An 18,739-nucleotide genomic window follows, 5' to 3' on the forward strand; every position below is an offset into this window, starting at 1 on the left:
GCCTTCTCACCTGGGCTGCCCCCGTGCACAGAGGAGGGTGTGGGGGACCCCAGAGGGCTGTCCAGGTCCTGCACAGCCCCCATCAGCTGCTGCCGCACCAGGCACCCTGGCTTGTGCCCTCTCCCCGCCACTGGCAGCCTGGTCCTAGACTCCAGGGTGTCCTGTGAGGTCCCCGTCAGCCCAGCCGGGCACCTGATGCACAAGGGAGGAAGGGTCTGGAAGGGTCGCTCCTCTGCTCTGCCCTGGGCTCCGCATTCTGGGGAGAGATGCAGCATGGTGGAGGGTCCGGGTACCAGTGGCATGCCTGTGACTCTGGCATGTCCCCAGGCTGGTGGAGGAGATGATGCTGGCCCTTCTAGGGCCAGGAATATAGAGGACACATGCGGTGCTTGGGGCCTTGCCACAGGAACACCCAGCCCTAAAGAGCAAGGGGCAGTTCCAGCCTTGAATCCTGAAAATGCCCTTGAACCCCCTCCTTCGGATGTCCAGACTCTTGCCCTGGCTCTAGCTACCTTGTCCCTGCACCCTCCAACCCCAAGTGTGAGGGGCTTGGAGGGGGTGGGACAGGTCTCACTGCTCCATACGTCCATCTGTCCTCTGTCCTCTGCGGCCGCCTGGACAAAGCCTGGCCCCACGGCCAAAGCCCGACTGGGACTCCAGCCCAGGCATCCTGGGGAGCCCTCAGATACACAGAGCCTCAACTCGGGCTTGTGTGGCTTCCAGAGCAGCACAGCAGGGACGGTGGCCCTGGGCAGCCTGGAGACTCAGTGACCGCAGAGCACAGGGCCCCCGCCCAGGGTGGGGGGGGGCAGCTGCAATGCCTCTGTCCTAGGTCCTGGGCACCTTCGTGCCACCCGATCCAGGCCCCCATTGCTCCCCAGTCCTGGAGAAGGACTGAAATCTCAGATGGGGACTCTCGGGGACACCAGGGCAGCTCCGTGGGGGGCGAGGGGAAAGGGCACCCGCGATCCCTTCTTTTCAAGGGAACTTAGAATGTTTGGGACACTGTCTCAGGAATTGTGACCAGGTGCCCGCTGGTGCTGAAGATGAAGAGGCAGCCACAAGAGAGCGCATGGAGGGGGAAGATCAGCTACCGCAAGACGGAGCTCCAGCTCCAGGACCCCTCCCAGGTGGAGAAGGAGGTCCTCAAAGGTAGGAGGCCCCAGGGGTCTGCAGGTGCGGCTCGGGGGGCTGCTCCCTGGCCGTCCTGGCTCCTTCTCCGCCTCCTGGTCATCGGGCCTCTTCCTCCCAGGCTCTTCCGTGTGCTGGGCCTCCTGCCTTGCACACCGTCCCCTCCTCTGGGAAGTGCCCCCCCCCCCGCAGAACACCCCACCCCGTCTGGGCCACTGCTCTGCAGATTATTAAAGCGGATTCGGAACGTGGGGGGCTCATGTGACTGATGGCAAACACAGCCTTTCTCCGTGGCTTCCGGGCTCAGCTCCCTGGGAACCCCGTGTCTGCAGGCCTCAAACGGCTCTGCAGAGGGATCTCCTCCAGAACAGAGAAGTCCTCTCCTGGCTCCTGTGCGCACCCCCCGATGACCACCCCACCAGGCTGCTGGAGAGACAAGGGTCCTCCAGCCCAGAGGCTCCAGGACTCGCTTTCTGTTCCACGGTGGATCCGTGGCTAATTCCAAGAGGAGGAGGAGGAGGAAGGGAGGTGTTGGGGAGAGAGGCCACCCTGGGGGACAAGGCCAGGTGACGGGGGAGCATCGTCCTTATGTCTCCATGCTTCCCCTTGAGCCGGTGGCCAGTGACCTCTGTGTCCTTGTCCTTGGCATGTGTGTGTCCCTCAACATTTGCCATCGGTACCGCCCCTCCCCCTCCCCTAGACCGTCCAAGCTTCCTTTCGCTTCTGGATTGCCCTGGCCCTCATCTGGTCTGCAGCAGCGACTCTGCCTGGGGGCTTGTTGGCACTGCAGAGTCTCAGGGAGACACCCCAGACCTGCCCAGTCAGAATCTGGACTTGAACCAGGCTCCACAATGGGTTCCCCGCGCTCAGAGTGCAGGGCCAGCTACGTGACTCAGGCGCTCAGTGCAAAGTCAGACTGCAAGACCCCCCCGCCCCGTTCAAAATTACCAAGAATTACAAGACCGTGAAAGCAGATTAGTAAACCAGGAGAGGGGCCCCTCTGGATATGGGGACAGCGTAGGCCCCACGCACATGAAGCAGGTCCTGGCTCGGAGATGTATGCACGAGACACCGTAGTCGGTCCCTGTTCTGGTTGTGACGTGAACAGCCTGTGGGAAGACTGTTTTTTTCCAACTCACCTACAGGGGTGCTCCCAGGAAGGGACGAGATCCCCTTGGCATGTCTGGTGGACCCTGCCTGCCCGAGGGCATCTGGACATCACTGTGGGTGACAGGCAAGCGAGGTGCACGCACAGCCAGGCAGCTGGGCAGCTGGTGGAAGTGCAGGGGCGGGGGGCGGGGCGGGGGGCGGGGGGAACGGTCTCAGCTCCGCCCACATGTCCTCCTTCCGGCCTTGAGGTTTGCGCTGCGAAGCTCTCGTGGGGGTCCCCGGGGCCCACATCTGCACGTCTGTCCTTCCTCCTCACACCAGTCTTAGCCTGCGGATGTGATGGAGGCTCCCTGTCGATGGCACGGAGGGTCCGTCTTTACGGACACTTGGGTTTTCGTGACAATGTGCGCACCTTCCAACTTCGGACCCAGCCCGTCCGTCCATTGGCCACCCTCTAGGAGGACGGAGACCGTCCTGCCACATCAGCAGAGCTCGAGGCCAGTTCAAAAAGAAAAATTTCTTCTGTCTTTGAACCCTATTACCTCGGCAGAGATACATGGTGTCCTCAGGGCAGGCCGGCGAGCTTCCCCCAGAGTGAGCCACGCGAGAGCAAGTGGGCGGCGGTCACGGTGTGATTACTGGTGGTCACACACGGTCACTTCCGCCATCTCTGTCTTTAGACAGAGGTCCCTACACCCAGCCCCCCGCGCAAGGGGGCTCACCTTTTGGAGGGGAGAGTGTGGAAGAATTTGTGGACATATTTGAAGCCACTACAACACTCACTGGGAAGTATTAAAAAGCATAAAGAAAGAGAACAGAACCCATCCGTAATCCCACTGTGAGCATGTGGTTATGCTTCCCTCCAGGCTTTCGGAGGGTCTGTGTGTTCAACAGCCCCCCCGAGGGGCCTCAGAGACCACTCCTCAGGCCTCTGTGAAGTGTTTCTTGAGCACCAGGGGCTCTCGGAGGCTCCTACAACTGCTTTTCCTCAGATGGGTCGTTAATCTGGACCCTGGGTTTCCCCTCTCTCGGCCTCTACAGCCCAGAACACCATAGCTGGGAACGGAGTTAGCATCAGCCATGAGCTCATTAGTCTGGAGATCACCTCCCCTGAGGTTCCGGATCTGACCCTCATTGACCTTCCTGGCATCACCAGGGTACCTGTGGGAAACCAGCCCCAGGACATTGGACTGCAGGTGAGTTTTCTGGAACTTGGGAATGGGCCAAGCTGAAGATGGGGGGACTTCTAGGTCTCTGCGGGCAGCCCCAGGGGCTCTGGAGCGCCTCCCCTGCCCTCACTCTGAGTGGTTGGGGAGGAGACTGGGGGAGCAGTGCCCAGGGCACAGGGGGCAGAAGCTGTCACTCCCCGACGCTCTCCAGTGGCCCCACGTCCATCAGCGTGAAAGCTTCCAACGTCCAGTGTGCTCTGGCCCCACTAGCTCATTGGCCACATCTCTCACTGTGCTCCATTCCTCACCTGCGCCAGCCACACCCGAGTCCTCGACGGTCCTCGAGGACTCCAGCTTTTCACCTTCTCTTCCATCCCTCTGCCCAGATTTCCACATGGCACATTCCCCTACTTCCTCCAGAGCTCTCCCAAATGCCACCTTTTCCGGGATGCCCTCCCTGATGCCCAGTACCCCACACCTGATCCTTCCACTTCTATTTACCGTCCCTGTTGAGTGTCTGCGTTTCCTCCTGGGACAAAAACCCCCGAGGGACATTGCCTGTGTGTTCAGTGCTGAATCTCTAGATCCTGGAAAGGACCTACCACCTGGGGGTGCCCGTAATGTTTGTTGCATGAACTGAAGGTGAAGAAGTGTGTTTCCCATAGTGGTTCCTACCCCAAGCCTATTTTCCCCCCAGGGACGTCAGCAATGTCTGAGACATTTATGGATGTCACAACTTGGGAAAGAGGGGCTGCTACCAGCATCCAGTGGGTGGAGACCAGAGATGCAGCTGAATTTTCTATAATGCACCAGCTGGCCCTGCCCCCCGCCCCAGCAAAGAGCTGTCCATTCCAAATTGTCCCACGGTGCTGAGCTGGAGAACCCTGGGTGGTCTGTTCACTTACAGCAGAACAGGTGCTACACAAGGGTGTGGCAGAGCGGATAAAGACCGACAGGAGACATTTAACTTAAGGACAATTCACATTTAACGTGAATTTATGCTGTAACATTATCCCATAACGTGAGTTTATTCCATAAACTCGCTTACAGAAGTTGATTATAACTTTACTCAGTGAAATTTTCCCATGGCTAAGACCTAACTGGTCCTGTTTGTATTTATCATTTTTATTTGACCCCAGCACTTAATTGTTTATAGAATGCTAGGCTGCGCTTACGTGATGCAAATTTCCTGTTTGTGTCTATGCAGTATTATTTTCTGTGTGCAACTTAAAATAATTTTATGGGGCATCATGAGAGCAAAACTATGTGTGAATTGTACCAAAATATATATATATAAAAAAAAATATGTCCCTAGGTGCCAGACTTTTCCGTGTTGGTTTGTATTGTCCATGGGGAAAACTATTTCTGAAATTTGAAATTTAGGGCTTATGTTGCCCACATCTTTCTTTGCCTACAGATTCTAAGAAATTTTATTGGATTTCTCTAATCTGAGTGAGCTAGACCCCTCCCAAGAACAAACTCCAGAAAAAGACATTAGTATTAGGAATGAACACATGTAGAGATATTATTGACATCAGATACTATTGTAGCAGGCACTGAGCACCTGCCACTTTGGGGCCCCATGTGGGACTCGGCATGGAGATACCGAGCTGACACGTGAGAGGTCACAAAGGTGCCCCTGGGCGTCTGGGGCACATAGGACACATACACAAACACTGTAATAGAAGGCAGAATCTCAGAAGCATCACAGGAGAGATTTGGAGAAGAAGGAGAGGTCTAGTCTGGCTACAGGAACCAGAGTCTGCTGGAAAGAAGAAATACCAGCGGTGGGGTTTGAAGGGAAGTAGGAAATCAACAGAGAACCCAGAAAGGGCAGATGGGGCAGGCGTGTCCGAGGAAAGGGATTGGCCAAGTCAACGCCCAGAAGTTCGAAAACTGGGTCACGCTCTTGGAAATTGGCTTTCCGCAATCACACCTGTCCAGCTGGGCTGTTGGTTGACCAGAGATGTGCTCTTCCTTTGTGTGATTTTTTTTTTTTTTTTTGCATCAGATCAAGGCACTCATCAAGAAGTACATCCAGAAGCAACAGACGATCAACTTGGTGGTGGTCCCCTGCAACGTGGACATCGCCACCACAGAGGCGCTGAGCATGGCTCAGGAGGTGGACCCCGACGGCGACAGGACCATAGGTAAAAAGACAGAACCAAGCTTGCAGAGGATAGGAAGGAAGGGGGAGACTTCTTATATATTTAGAAGGTTCTGGAATGTAGCTCCATTAGAGACAAGTGCTACTCCCCGCAGAAGCTCCACGGGCTCAGGGCGCCTTCACACGCTGCAGATGGCAGTGTGTGACTGAGGGGACTCAGTCAGGGTGAGGGGTGTGGCCAGAATTTGGAGGTTCTTCATCCTCCTTCCTCTTGGCCCTCATTTGTGTTCACAATCCCTTCTGGATCGGGGGCAAGGACTGCCTTATCTGCTCTCCCACGATTATCTGGAAAGGAGAAAGTGACCGGCGCATCCGCCCTACCATTCCACAGGTAAAGGTCTTGGGATCTGCTGGTACATGGAAAGGGCCTTCATCAGGCCCCAGTGAACATTCTACCGGGCCGATGTTGGGGTGGGAGAGTCTGCAGCATTGGTATTCAAGCAGAAGTCTTCGTGGGGAGCCGGGTTCTCTTAAATTTCTTCTAAAAAAAAAAAAAAGTCACCCTGGGACTTGTTACAGGGAACTTGGTTTAAAAGCACACATGGTCTGGGTTTGAATCCTTGTTCTAGCGCTTACTGGCTACATAGCCTTGGGTAATACCTCTAACCTTTCCTGGCATCATTGTCTCCATCCACGAACTGGCATCACGGTCACACCCATGTGCTGGGTGGTTGGGAGGATTCATGAAGAAATATCATATAGAATGGTCCTTAGGGCTATGCATGTAGTATTTTCTCAGCAAATGAGAGCTGCTATTTTTTTATTAGTAATATCATCACTCAACATCACTTCGTCACCCATCATTCCACCTACCCAGAGAGTTGACCCTCCTGAAACTTTGCAGGTCATTTCCCTGACGAAATGCATACTCAGCATACAATTGCTTTTCCTGTTTCTTCCAAAATAAATGCCTGGTTTCCCAGTCAGGATAGAAATGAATATGAGGGGCATAGACGTCAAGCATAACGTTTCACTCTGTGCTAGATCACCCTCGTGCCCTGTTAGCTGTCGACTTCTGCAAGCATCACCAACACACTGACCCAGAGAGAACACTCAGGCTTTGGGTCACTGCTCGTTGTAGTTCCGTGCTCTTTGCCCTCCCTCGATCCCAAGTCAGGAAGGCTGTCTCACTGGTGACCACAGTAGGCGACATCATCTGTTTTGTAGGGTCAGCTATCTGGATATTAATATGTTTATAGAACGGGGGTGACCAGGAGTTAGTGGATGAGTACAGAGCTTCAGTTCTGCAAGATGAAGTGAATCCTCTTTGGGGGGGTGGGGGCGGTTCACAACCATGAGGATCCCGGATGCTGCTGAACCATCCACTTTAAAATGGCCAAAACAGTAACTTTTATGTGATGTAGATTTTACCACAATTTTTAAAGATACACGATTTTTAAAAACAGGATAACCGAAGATGGAGTGAAGGAGGAAACATCCTATTTTCATTAGTTGAATTATTCTCTTGCACACGCGAGTTATGTGTATTTTGCCACATTTTTTAAAAAAGAGAACTGAATGCCTACCTATACAGTACTTCCAAAGGATGAAAATAGAACAAGGCTGATGACTAATAGAGTAGTGGTTTACATAATACCAAGGTTCAGAGAGAACTGGGAGCCAGTACATTTGCAGGCTATCCGCGACACCGGTCTCCCCTCCCCCGCAACCACTAGATGCACACTGCCCACTCAGCCAGCCCCAGCGGGATTCCTGTCGCCACCAAGGTACAGAGATGCCATTTGGTAAGGTCGCCAATGCCCTCCATGCTGACACACACCTTCACTTCTCTGTCCCCATCTTTCTCCACCTCAGACCCTGTCCGGCGGCTGACCACTCCCTCCTTCTCGAACTCTCCTTCCTTTGCTGTAACACACAACCCGCTGGCTCCCGGGTCACCATCCGCGCTCCGTCTCCTCCTTCACTGGCCACTCGAGGTCACATTCTTAGTCTTGTCTGGTTGTTTCTTCCATTCTCTGACCCCTAAATGTCGGAAACTCAAAACTTGGTTCTGAGACCTCCCCTCTATCAACATGTGCTCTTTAGGCGAGCTTACTCTTTGATCTAAATTTGTAACCCTTACCTCTCCCTAGGCTTGACATCTCCACCTGGATGTCTATTAAATGTCTCCGATGTCATGCGACCAAAAGACAGCCCCTGATACCCCGCCCCACCTCAGTTCTCCTCCCTCCCACGGCTTCTCCGCCTCACTCACAGCACCGCACCTGCTTGCCCCACTCTAGAGCCAAATCTGAGAGTCACACGTCACTCCTCCTTCCCCTGCGTCCATGTCTAATTCATCTGGAATCCCGTGACTCTGTCTCCAAAACTGTACCAAGTCTGTCCACTCCTCTCCATCTCCACGCTCACCACTAGACCAGGCCCCCATCATCTCTTGCCTGGATGACTCAAATGTCCTCCGACTGGGTCTCCAGGCGCTCACCTTGCCCACTACAGCACACCCCCCACTGGCCTTTAAGCAGGTAAATAAAGTCAGGCCCCTCCTCTGCTTCTACCCTAACGTTCCCACCTTACAGACATAAACCCTGGACCCCTTTCCTGGACAACAAAGCCTTCTGTGACCTGGCTGCCTCTGCCTCTCTGATCGTGGTTCCCATCGCTTCTGCCTTGCCCACAACTCTCCAGCGTAGCTGTCATCCCCAGGGCCTGGAATGCTCTTCCTCCATCCTCACAGGGCTGGCTCCTTCCTCTCATTCAGATCTCAGCCCAACGCTGCCCTCCCAGAGGCCTTCTTTGTCCACCCAACCCAACACGGCACCATCCGCCCCTGCATGCACATGACTGGATTTTCATTTTCTGCCTAGCACTTCTCAATATCAGATACTTTTTCTTTATTGCTTGTATATTACTAGACTAATTTATCTGGCTTTTACCCACTAGAAGGTGAGGGGATTGTCACGAAATCAGGGACTTGGCAATCTTGTTCACCGCCATTTTCTCAATACCTAAAGCAGTGGGCTTAATAAGCATTTTTAAATTCAATATGAATATGTAATGTACTCAGGAAAGAGTTAATTTAAAAAGAAGAAACATTGTTGACAGTGCCCTTCTCCATGGCCCAAGAGTTGGGACACTGGATGATGCTCATGCACTGAGGCTGTCGATGGAGGCATGAGTATTTCCTACTGGATTCGTGGCTTCAGACTCAGGCACTGGGTGAGAAGGCACTCTCTTCCCAGCGAGGGAGAGTTCTCACTGCAAACCTCACTCCTTCTTCCTACTTTTTCTCAGACTACAGTTCAGTGATCTAGCCTTCCCTGGATGACTGCTGGCTCCAGGGAGGGGTCTTCATGGCTGTTGTCGTCCCTCCTGGTGCAGGGTCCTCTCCTTTGCCAGTGGAAGGTGCCGGCGTAGGTTCAGCGACCTGTCGGCTCCCTTAGTAACATGAAGATCTGCGCACACACAGACCTTTTATTGAGTATAAGGATACACTCTTTTTTTTTTTTAAAGATTTTATTTATTTATTTGAGAGAGAGAGAATGAGAGACAGAGAGCACGAGAGGGAAGAGGGTCAGAGGGAGAAGCAGACTCCCTGCTGAGCAGGGAGCCCGATGTGGGACTCGATTCTGGGACTCCAGGATCATGACCTGAGCCGAAGGCAGTCGCTTAACCAACTGAGCCACCCCGGTGCCCAGGATACACTCTTGATGACCACCATTGGTAATAAGAAAGTAGAACAGAGAGAAATTCAACTGCTTAGATGCCAGGAAAGTTTCAGGAAATGATAAGCCAGATGGTCAGACTGAACCACAAATTGTAAACAACCTGCAAAGAGAGTAGGAGATGACATTAGGTTTCCACCCTAAATAGACAGAAAGATGCAGTGGCTATCTGACACCCCAAGAACATGAGTGGAAATCGATACTCAGAATTCAAAGCGTTCCATCCAATCTAAGTGGGAGGCTGTGGGGGCAGCAGGGGGTGAGGGAGGGAGGGAGGATGCTGTCCAAGGAGGCCCCCACCCACAGGAAGAGGGCAGAGTGAGTCTGTGACGGGAGACACTAGAGGGGGACCCAGACCGTCCGTCCAGCAGGGAATGATCCGTTTCAGGGAACACGGTGGAGCCTGTCCTGACGATGCAGACATGTCTGTTCAATAAATTACACAAGGAAATGACTGAATTGAGTGAGTGGGAGAGCAAATAAAGACACGGATAAGAGGGGTGGCGACAGAATGTGTGAATGGGGTTTCAGGCCCTGCGCCACCAGAGCTCCAGAAGGCTTCCCAGGTCCTGGCCGAGGAAGGATCCCAGAGCCTAGCAGCATTCACGTGTATGTGAGGAGAAAACTGACTTTTTCCACTGTCCTTGGCTACTCCTCTCCCAGGAATCCTGACCAAACCAGATCTCGTGGACAAGGGTACCGAACACGTGGTCGTGAAAGTGGCGCAGAACCTCACGTACCGTCTGCAGAAGGGCTACATGATCGTGAGGTGCCGGGGGCAGGAGGAGATCACCAACAAGCTGAGCCTGGCCGAGGCAACCAAGAAAGAAACGATGTTCTTCCAAGCACATCCGTATTTCAGGTGAGATTCTTTAGGGCCGTCCCAGGACTACCCTCTGTGGAAGCCAGCCCTGCCTTCCAGAAGTGGCCAAGATGGTGGCCAAGTGATAGAGATCAATGTAGACCATGTCTGTGTTCACCCCGGGTCTGGGCGGGGCCCAAGAATGTGTGTTTCTATCACATTCCCGGTAGAGGTCAATGTTACCGGGGCAGGGACCACACTGTGAACACCACCACTCAAGGTCCTTGGGAAAGCAAAGTCTTGGACGAGAAAAGTGCATTGATGTGCTTTGTCGTCCTGCATCCGAGTGGAAATCCTTGAGGGCCCGTGGGCAGGGACTCATGTTGCATGAGAAACACTCAGAGCAGAGCTGGAATAATGGTCCTGTGGGATCCTTCCTGGATTCATGTACATAACACACACTCTGCAAACACTCTGCAGCCTGGTGTGTGGCCCTGGGCTAGCTACTGATCCTTGCTGTGCCTTTAAAATCAGTTATTCATGGATTCAACACGTTAGTATTTGTAAAACCCTTAGAACTGTGCCTGCCACTTAGTAAGCACCATTTGAAATTTTTTTTTAATTTAGTTTTATTGGGGTAAGAACACTTAACATGAGATCAGCCCTCTCAAGAAATGTTTAAGTGCACAATACCATCTTGTTAACTACAGGCACAAGGCTGACCAGCCACCTGTAGAACTTTTTCATCTTGCATAACTGAAATGTCACCCCTGTTGATTAGCAGGTCCCTATTTCCCGTCCCCCACACACCTGGCAACCACCACTCCACTCTCTGGTTCTGTGAGTTTGGCCAGTGTAGCCAGATCATGTAAGTGGGATCAGACAGTATCTGCTCTTCTGGGACTGGCTTATTTCACTCAGCGTAATGTCCTCAAGGTAGGACCCTACTTACCAGTTTTTGCTTTGGTTGCCTGTGCTTTTGGTGTCACATCCATGAAATCATTTTCAAGATCAATATCATGAATATTTTCCCGAATGTTTTCTTCTAAGAGTTTTCCCCCCCCCAAGGTTGATTTTATTTACTTACTTACTTACTTACTTACTTACTTACTTACTTACTTATTTATTTATTTATTTATTTGAGAGAGAGCACGAGAGGGGGGAGAAGCAGAGGGAAAGGGAGAAGCAGGCTCCACGCTCAGTGCAGAGCTTGGTGTGGGGCTCTTGATGTGGGGTCCCACAACTCTGAGATCAAGACTTGAGTGGAAATCAAGAGTCTGATGCTCAACCGACTGAGCCACCCAGGCGCCTCTTACAGTCAAGCTTTAATTAGACTTTTGTTTAATAGTGTAGGATATGGATCCAGTCGCATTATTTTGCACGTGGTTGTCCAGTTTTCCCATCATCATTCAGTGAAGAGACCACCCTTCCCCCATTGTATCCTCGACCCTCCGTCAAAGACCAGTTAACTGCATGTGCGTGGGTTTGTCTCTGGGCTCACCGTTCTGTTTTGTTGGTCTGTACGTCTGTGTTTATGCAAGCACCATGTTGTTTTAATTACTGTAGCTTTGTAGTATATATTTGAACTCAGGAAGTATAGTGCCTCCAGCTTTTTTTTCTTTATTAAGACTGATTTGGCTATTCGGAAATAATTATTTGTTACAAGAAATAAAATACTAGTTTGGGTAAGTCATTTATTCTCTATGAAGTTAAGTTTGTTTTGTTTTTCTGTAGGTAAAAAGACGACTTACCTCATGAGTTTATTGAGATAATAAATGAGAAAATAAATGTAACCTTTCTAGCACCCTGCTTGCTTGGGTTTGGGCTCACCCCATAATTAGCAACTGTCTTTCTATGCACTCCTTGGCTTTCTGATGGCCTGTGTCACCCTAGGGAGCTGACACTTAATAAAGCCCAGAATAGGAAAAATGATCGTATAGGTTGTCGAATAACCTTAGAAATAAAACAGTGAGTTCTTTTTCCAGCAAAAATGAATTTATTTGGGAAACACAGAGAATTGCAATCTGGGGTAAGCGAGTCATGGCAAAACCATAGGCAAGTCCAACAAATAAAGGAGAGGAACATTATTTTATGGAGAAGAAGGAGAAGTTGGGTTGTTTTGAACTCAGTCCATTGGAGAAAGACAAGCGTTCAGGGTGCTGACAGTTTTTCTTTGGCTGAATTGCAAGTGTGGTGGATTGCTTGTAGGAGAGACGGTGCACATCCTTTTTTGTGGGGCCCAAAGCTGATGATTCTCTCCTGTTGAGGAGGCTTCTGCTGGGTCGGGAATGGACACTTCTTAGACCACAGTATGGCATGGGAGCTCCCCCTTCTGGCCTCCTGCCTCCATTTCAGCGAGGTTTTCCTGACAGTATTGATAACCAGGGTCCTTTCTGAACGCCTGTGTGTTCTGTCTTGTCTCAGAGCTCTCCTGGAGGAAGGAAAGGCTACGGTGCCCTGTCTGGCAGAAAGACTGACCAATGAGCTCATCTTGCACATCAATGTGAGTCAACAGGTTGGGTTGCGAGTTGTAAAAATTACAGCCTACCCAAGTCCCTCCATCATGAGATGGCTGCGACACCCCCGAGCTGCCCATACAAGCCAGCAGACAAGCACGCTCTGAAAACCAAATCGCTCATGGTCAGAGGTTCCTAGCAGAGCTTCCAAAACCTGGAAGCAACAGCCGTGTAATGTTGAAGCAATTGCTGAATCCGTCAATTTGGGGGAAGCAACAAGGGAAGGAGGAACATGATAAGCCACTTTAGAAGGGTAAAAGGAATGAACAGGCACTTAGCAAATGTATCCTTTTGCAAGAGGTTAACGTTTTGTCGACCTTGAAAATGAAACAGTCAATTATTTTACCGGCCTGCCAGACAAAAGCAATGAATTCTTCCAAGCCAGGAAACACATACTCCAGGAACATTTGGTTGGAAGGGGCCAGTGGTTCTCAAACTGCACACAAGAGTCACTTGGAAAGCTTATTTAAATTCAGATTCCTGGGTCCCAATTCACGTTTCTGAGTCGGTAAATCTAGAGGGTAGGAGGCAATGAATTTGCACTTGTAACTTCCCAGGTGGTCCGGAAAACATACTTCCAGTGGAACCCCCTTGATTTGCACAAGAGGGCTCCAAAAGACATACCCCTGTCTAAAGGACACAGCCCCGTCTCATTGACAAAAACTTTGTTTTTGCAAAAAGACATTGCATTTTGATAACTATTTTTGATGATATATTTCTCAGCATTTAAATATTTTACATTAAAACTTTAGTTGTACATTTGTGGTATTCTAAGTTACTTTTTAAAATTCATAACAAGACCCTTATGATAATGATCACTTGAAACATCAGGAAAAAATTGAATACATTTCTGACCATAGATTCAAACTGCCTGAAAACAAAACAAAACCAAACAAAAGCCCCTGTGAGACCTTACTACTTCTGGTGTCGTCCGCCTTCGTCAGCATCTTACCCGGGCTTGGGATGCTAATCCACAAACTCCTTTAAGCCCCCACGCACTCCTCCTGCCTGGCTGCAGTGTTCCCATTCACCGAAGCAGACGCTGGGGCTGCTGGCCCCTCAGGCCTCACGTCCACCTGCGCGGGCTGGGGCGGGGGGGCGGGGGGCAGGACGTGCACTGGGACTCCACCACTTAATTCGCTTGGTGACAGGATCAGGCAATTTGCCTCTCTGAGCCTTAGGTTCCTCTCTCGTAAATCAAAGAGACAGTAACGCCATGTGCTTTGTCCTGCAGTGTGGGGCTTAACTGAGATGTGGGGGGTGCAGAACGGCATTTGGCCCAAAGACAGCCCTCTCCGTGGTGCCTCTCGATGTCCTTCCTTCCCCTCCCCTTCCTTAGCATCAGCACCGCTGATTGGTTAGGACTATACCCAGCCTGACGCCGATATCCAACACATACCCTCTACCGTAGCACCGTTTATCAGTTTGTAACACCCAAATGATCACCAACAGAACATTTTACTAAAGAAAGCTTACGTTACATTCAAGTGTACTTGTTCTCTAAAATTTTTTTTAAAGATTCTATTATTTTAAGTAAGCGGCAGGGAGGGGCACAGGGAGAGGGAGAGAGAATCCCAAGCCGATTCCCCACTGAGTGCAGAGGCGGGCCTGGGGCTCGAGCTCACAGCCCTGAGATCTCAACCTGAGCCGAAACCAAGAGTTGGATGCTTAATCAACTGAGCCACCCAGGTGCCCTTACTTGTTCTCTAAATACAGAGCACCAAGCCAAACCAAAACCTGGCCACCTCTTGATTCCGCCCCACTCCCACTCCAATGACATTAACAAAAGAGCAAATTTCTACACGAGGTCATTCAGGCCGTGGTGCACACCCATTGCATGCAAAGCCATCCTTGGGCTCTTTAACAGGTGTCCGTGTTAACAAGCTTCACACAATAATAGAGATTCTGGATCCCCTTGAAAGCTTTCACATGGGATTCCGCCCATGTATCTAAGAAACCTGTCAGCCAATTTCATCAAGCTGCAGAGTTTCATTGTTTGCTCTTATTTTGTTCAGAAATCACTCCCGTTGTTAGAAAAACAAATAAGGGAGAGCCACCAGAGGGCGACAGAGGAACTGCACCAGTGTGGAGACAACATCCCCAGCAATGAAGCGGATAGAATGTTCTTTCTGATCGAGGTGAGGATGACTGGGGATCCTTGGGACCCTCAGGCACCCAGATCCCTGTAGATGGCCACATCCTCCCTGGTGGCCCAGCACCTCTTTTTTTTTTTTAAAGATTTTATTTATTTATTTGAGAGAGAGAGAGAGAGAAACAGCTTGAGAGGGGAAAGGGTCAGAGGGAGAAGCAGGCTCCCCGCCGAGCCGGGAGCCTGATGTGGGACTCGATCCCACGAGTACGGGATCATGACCTGAGCCGAAGGCAGTCGCTTAACCAACTGAGCCACCCAGGCGCCCGGCCCAGCACCTCTTGAGATGGCCCCCACGCGTCCCTGCCCGTGGTGTGCCGGGAGCCCTGTTTTGCAGGGAGCTGCCCGCCGTTTGTCTCGCCTGGGAGATGGAGTGGTTGGGTGGCTGACCAGATTTCTGGCAGCCTCCCCCCTGCTGCCCAACACCACCCGCCGCAGCCCCAAGCAGGTCCCAGCTCTTTAATGTGATTACAGCGCTGATTGATGATTTTATCCCATTTTTCAGAAAATTAAGGTGTTTAATCAGGAAATTGAAAAGTTAATAGAGGGAGAAGAAGAAGTAAAGAAGAAAGATACCCGCTTATATAACAAAATCAGGGAGGAGTTTGAAAGCTGGCTACTTGTACTCACAGCCAATAACCAAAAAGGTAAGTCCTGGGACAAGTCTCCCCCTAAACATCTTGGGGTCATATTTACCAAGACGAGAGGCTACTTCTGGCTCAGAAGAAGTGTGCAAACAGCCGAACATGCCCACACAAGACACCACGGGGCCCCTTAGCAATGGATCACTGCTTCCCAGCCATCGATGCGGAGCCTTGCCCTCACCAAAAGACAATTCTACCACCTCCAGCTTTCTTCTTGCTTCTTTGTTTGGAGACTAGACAGTTCTACTTAACCTCATTTGTGTTCTTCTCTTCGCCCCTAACGCAAGGCTGCAGAGGTCAGTGGTTTGATAAGAATCTCCTTGCTGTGCCTGAGGAAGCTCCAGTTTCCCTTCTGCCGGAGCCCAGATGCCTGGAGTGTGTGTGTGTGTGTGTGTGTGTGTGTGTGTGTGTGTGTGTGTGTGTGTGTTGTATCTTTGTTTTGGCACTTGATACAAACAGCACTGTTCATGTCCATGGTAGGATTCCTTCAACTGTAGTCTGGATGTGTTCTTGGGAGATCTGTTAAGTGCCGTAATAATGTTTAAGTTTCTGTTTTTGTGGAACTAACCCAGTGCTTTCTACCAGTTACAAACACGAAGCTCGTCTCTCAGGGTGATGACTCTCAACTGAAACACGTTTCCATAGGATAACAATTTTGTTTCTTAAAAGTCAGTTTTCCTTAAACTGGCATTATCAGACCATAATTTTTTTTTTCATTATGAAAAAACTCCATTTAGAAATAGTGCCTTGGGGTACCGTGGGTGAGCAAGACCCCATAAAAAAAAAAGTTTCTATTTGTAAAATGTTTGTGGAATCATTAGACTTCACCATGGTGGTTTGTCTTATACTGCAGTTAAAAATATTATTCACGAAGAAGTCTCAATATATGAAAAGCAGTATCGCGGCAAAGAGCTTCTTGGATTTGTCAGCTACAAGACGTTCAAGACCATAGTGCACCAGTACATGGAACAGCTGATAGACCCCGCGCTCTCCATGCTGCACAAGGCTGTTGGTGAGGAGCTCTCCTAGTGCCTTGCACTTGGTCAGCCCAGCCCGGTACCTTCCACCTTCTGTAGGTCTCAGTGCCTTAGAGGGAGGGATCGGGGTGCAATTATCAAACCGAGCAGGAAGATCTCCTTTGACCGTTTTGGAGGGAAGACAAGAGTGCACAGGAGCGTGGCCTGGCTGTTCCTCCCCTCCACCCAACCATGCCGGGGTATAGCCAGGCCCTAGTCCCGGAGAGAACACACACTCCATGAAAGGACAGCAAGTGGGCAGGACCCGGGCAGGGTGGGGATGGCTCTGTGTCTCCGTGGGACAATGCACTGTCCCCTCCTTCTCTCTCGGTCTATAGATCTGCGGAGCTCAACATTGGAATGGGGTCCACGTAACATGATTTAACTTCCCTGTGTCTCTAACCTGTTTTATTCCTGCTTGCGATTTACGGATGCTTTGTTCTTTCTTTGGTCAGAAACTGTCTGGCAAACGTTTGCCGATGCAGCCCGGAGGCATTTTAGTGAGTTTTCCAACCTCAATCAAATGGCCCAGGTAAGCAGCCACAGTCTACTTGCCAGTCACCTGTCCTGCTGGCTATTTATCTGGGCCTAACCTTTGAGAGAAGTGGGATCTTTACTGTCGTTTCGAAATCCGAGGCCAAGGTTACAGCTGAGGGCTGGCTGGGCTGGTGGCGGCTAGTCTGCCCTCCCTGCGAGGGACGAACGAAGAGCCTGGCCGAGTCACCCTGTCTGGAGGAGCTTCCACCGCGCGGCAGGCTGGAGGCTCCGCGGTGATGCTCCGAACATAGCTGGTGACGGCCCGGTTCTTTGAATCTCTGTCTACTGCAAGGGACGGAATTGTCCACTAGTCCTACTCCAAAATCTTTCTAAGTGGGACTTAAAAATATTGTCGCAGCTATGTTGGTTTCCACTGAAACAGCTCTGATTTCCCTTCCAGTGATGGGAACCAGGGGTGTTCCTGGTTCCCCCCACCCCATCCCCAGGCTCTAGATAAAAAACCCTACTCTGCCCAAGCCTGGGCCAGTGGGTCTGAATCTCATTCCACAACTCAGGTGAGCAGGAAAGAGAATTTCTGCCATTTTCCCATAACAACCGAATGTCTGCTTTTAGCCCTTTGGCCAGTTGTCAAAAACTCAGTCCGACTTGTGACCTCTCCATCTCTCCCGAGGGCTGCGTCTGAGGCCTCGGGTGCCTCACCAGGGAGCGGGGGGACAGGCCAGGTCCTGGCTCACCGTTCCTCCAGCAGCCCGTCCTTCCCAGGCCCCGCTGGTTGGCCCCCCGCCCACCCCCATGCTCCTGACCCCAAGAAGGGGCTCTTCTCCAGCATGTCATCCCTTCCCTTCCCAGAACGCCTCGGACTGCGAGGGTGACGCAGAAGTCACGGGATTTCTGGGAAACAGAGATGTCAAGCTGTTACCCCACTGTGTTCACTGGTGCAGATTCATTCTCGAGTGCATGGATTCAAGCCGATTAGAGAGACCAGAGTGATGGACGTAGGAGCATAGAGTAGACCACGATCGAGGGGGCAGGCAGATGGTGACGTGGGAGCGAAGGGAGGTCGGGGCAGAGGGGAGGACCTGCAGCAGAGCAGTGGGCAGGACCCTGCAGGGTAGAGAGACAGGATGATGGCAGCGTGGGGTGCAGCGGGCCTCCTCAGAGTCGCCCTGTAAATTCGAGGCCTTCTTGGACCTGAAATTATGTTTAATACCATCCCAACATAATAGGACTTCCTGCGATGTTTAAAACAAGGGGGAGCCAAGAAGTCACGTGTTTTCTCTTTCTTATCCAACCAGAACAGGATTGAAGACATAAAAACGAGACAAGCAGAAACAGCAGAAAATCTGATCCGACTTCAGTTCAAAATGGAGCAGCTGGTTTATTGTCAAGACGAGATTTACAGCGTGGTTCTGAACCAAGTCCGGAAAGAGGTTTTTAACCCAGCAGGAAAGCCCTTGCAGAATCCTGAGTTGAAACTGTCATTCTCAAAAGATCAGTCTTCGGTGTCGTCCATCACTGAGATTGGGATGCACCTGAATGCGTATTTCTGGGTGAGCACATAGGTCGGTGGCGGGGGTACTGGCCCCGCAGACCCCAGGCGTTCTGATTGAAGCGGCTTCACCTGGGAAGGAGGGAGGGGCCGCCACTCGATATGAAGCCCCTTCTGCAGTGATAAATGCTCACATATTGTCTCATTTATGGTTATAACCCTGTTGTTACAACATATAGTTGTAACCCTGTCTAGGAACTTTTAACTAATTTGGGAATCAGGTTTTTAATGTGACAAAGCATGAATTCCACCTGCAAAGTTCTTTATATTTTATGCTATGCATGAATTAAAAAATTGCTGTTATC

At 51.0% G+C, this 18,739-nt stretch overlaps 1 protein-coding gene across 2 annotated transcripts in view; it reads left to right on the forward strand.

The window, feature by feature from the left end:
- MX2 (MX dynamin like GTPase 2) overlaps positions 1-18,739 on the forward strand; it is a 28,783-nt gene that overhangs the window by 6,775 nt on the left and 3,269 nt on the right. For both annotated transcript variants that reach the window (XM_025863434.2, XM_073887084.1), the window contains 10 exons: positions 1,015-1,152; positions 3,283-3,437; positions 5,422-5,560; positions 9,924-10,122; positions 12,487-12,565; positions 14,594-14,716; positions 15,233-15,374; positions 16,225-16,383; positions 16,843-16,919; positions 18,181-18,435. In XM_025863434.2, the coding sequence (XP_025719219.1) occupies positions 1,015-1,152; positions 3,283-3,437; positions 5,422-5,560; positions 9,924-10,122; positions 12,487-12,565; positions 14,594-14,716; positions 15,233-15,374; positions 16,225-16,383; positions 16,843-16,919; positions 18,181-18,435 (1,466 nt within the window). The remainder of the gene's footprint in view (positions 1-1,014; positions 1,153-3,282; positions 3,438-5,421; positions 5,561-9,923; positions 10,123-12,486; positions 12,566-14,593; positions 14,717-15,232; positions 15,375-16,224; positions 16,384-16,842; positions 16,920-18,180; positions 18,436-18,739) is intronic.

Source organism: Callorhinus ursinus, unplaced genomic scaffold, assembly GCF_003265705.2.
Source record: "Callorhinus ursinus isolate GAN/ISIS: 27379988/994484 unplaced genomic scaffold, GSC_fseal_2.0 scaffold75, whole genome shotgun sequence".
NCBI classification, from domain to species: domain Eukaryota; kingdom Metazoa; phylum Chordata; class Mammalia; order Carnivora; family Otariidae; genus Callorhinus; species Callorhinus ursinus.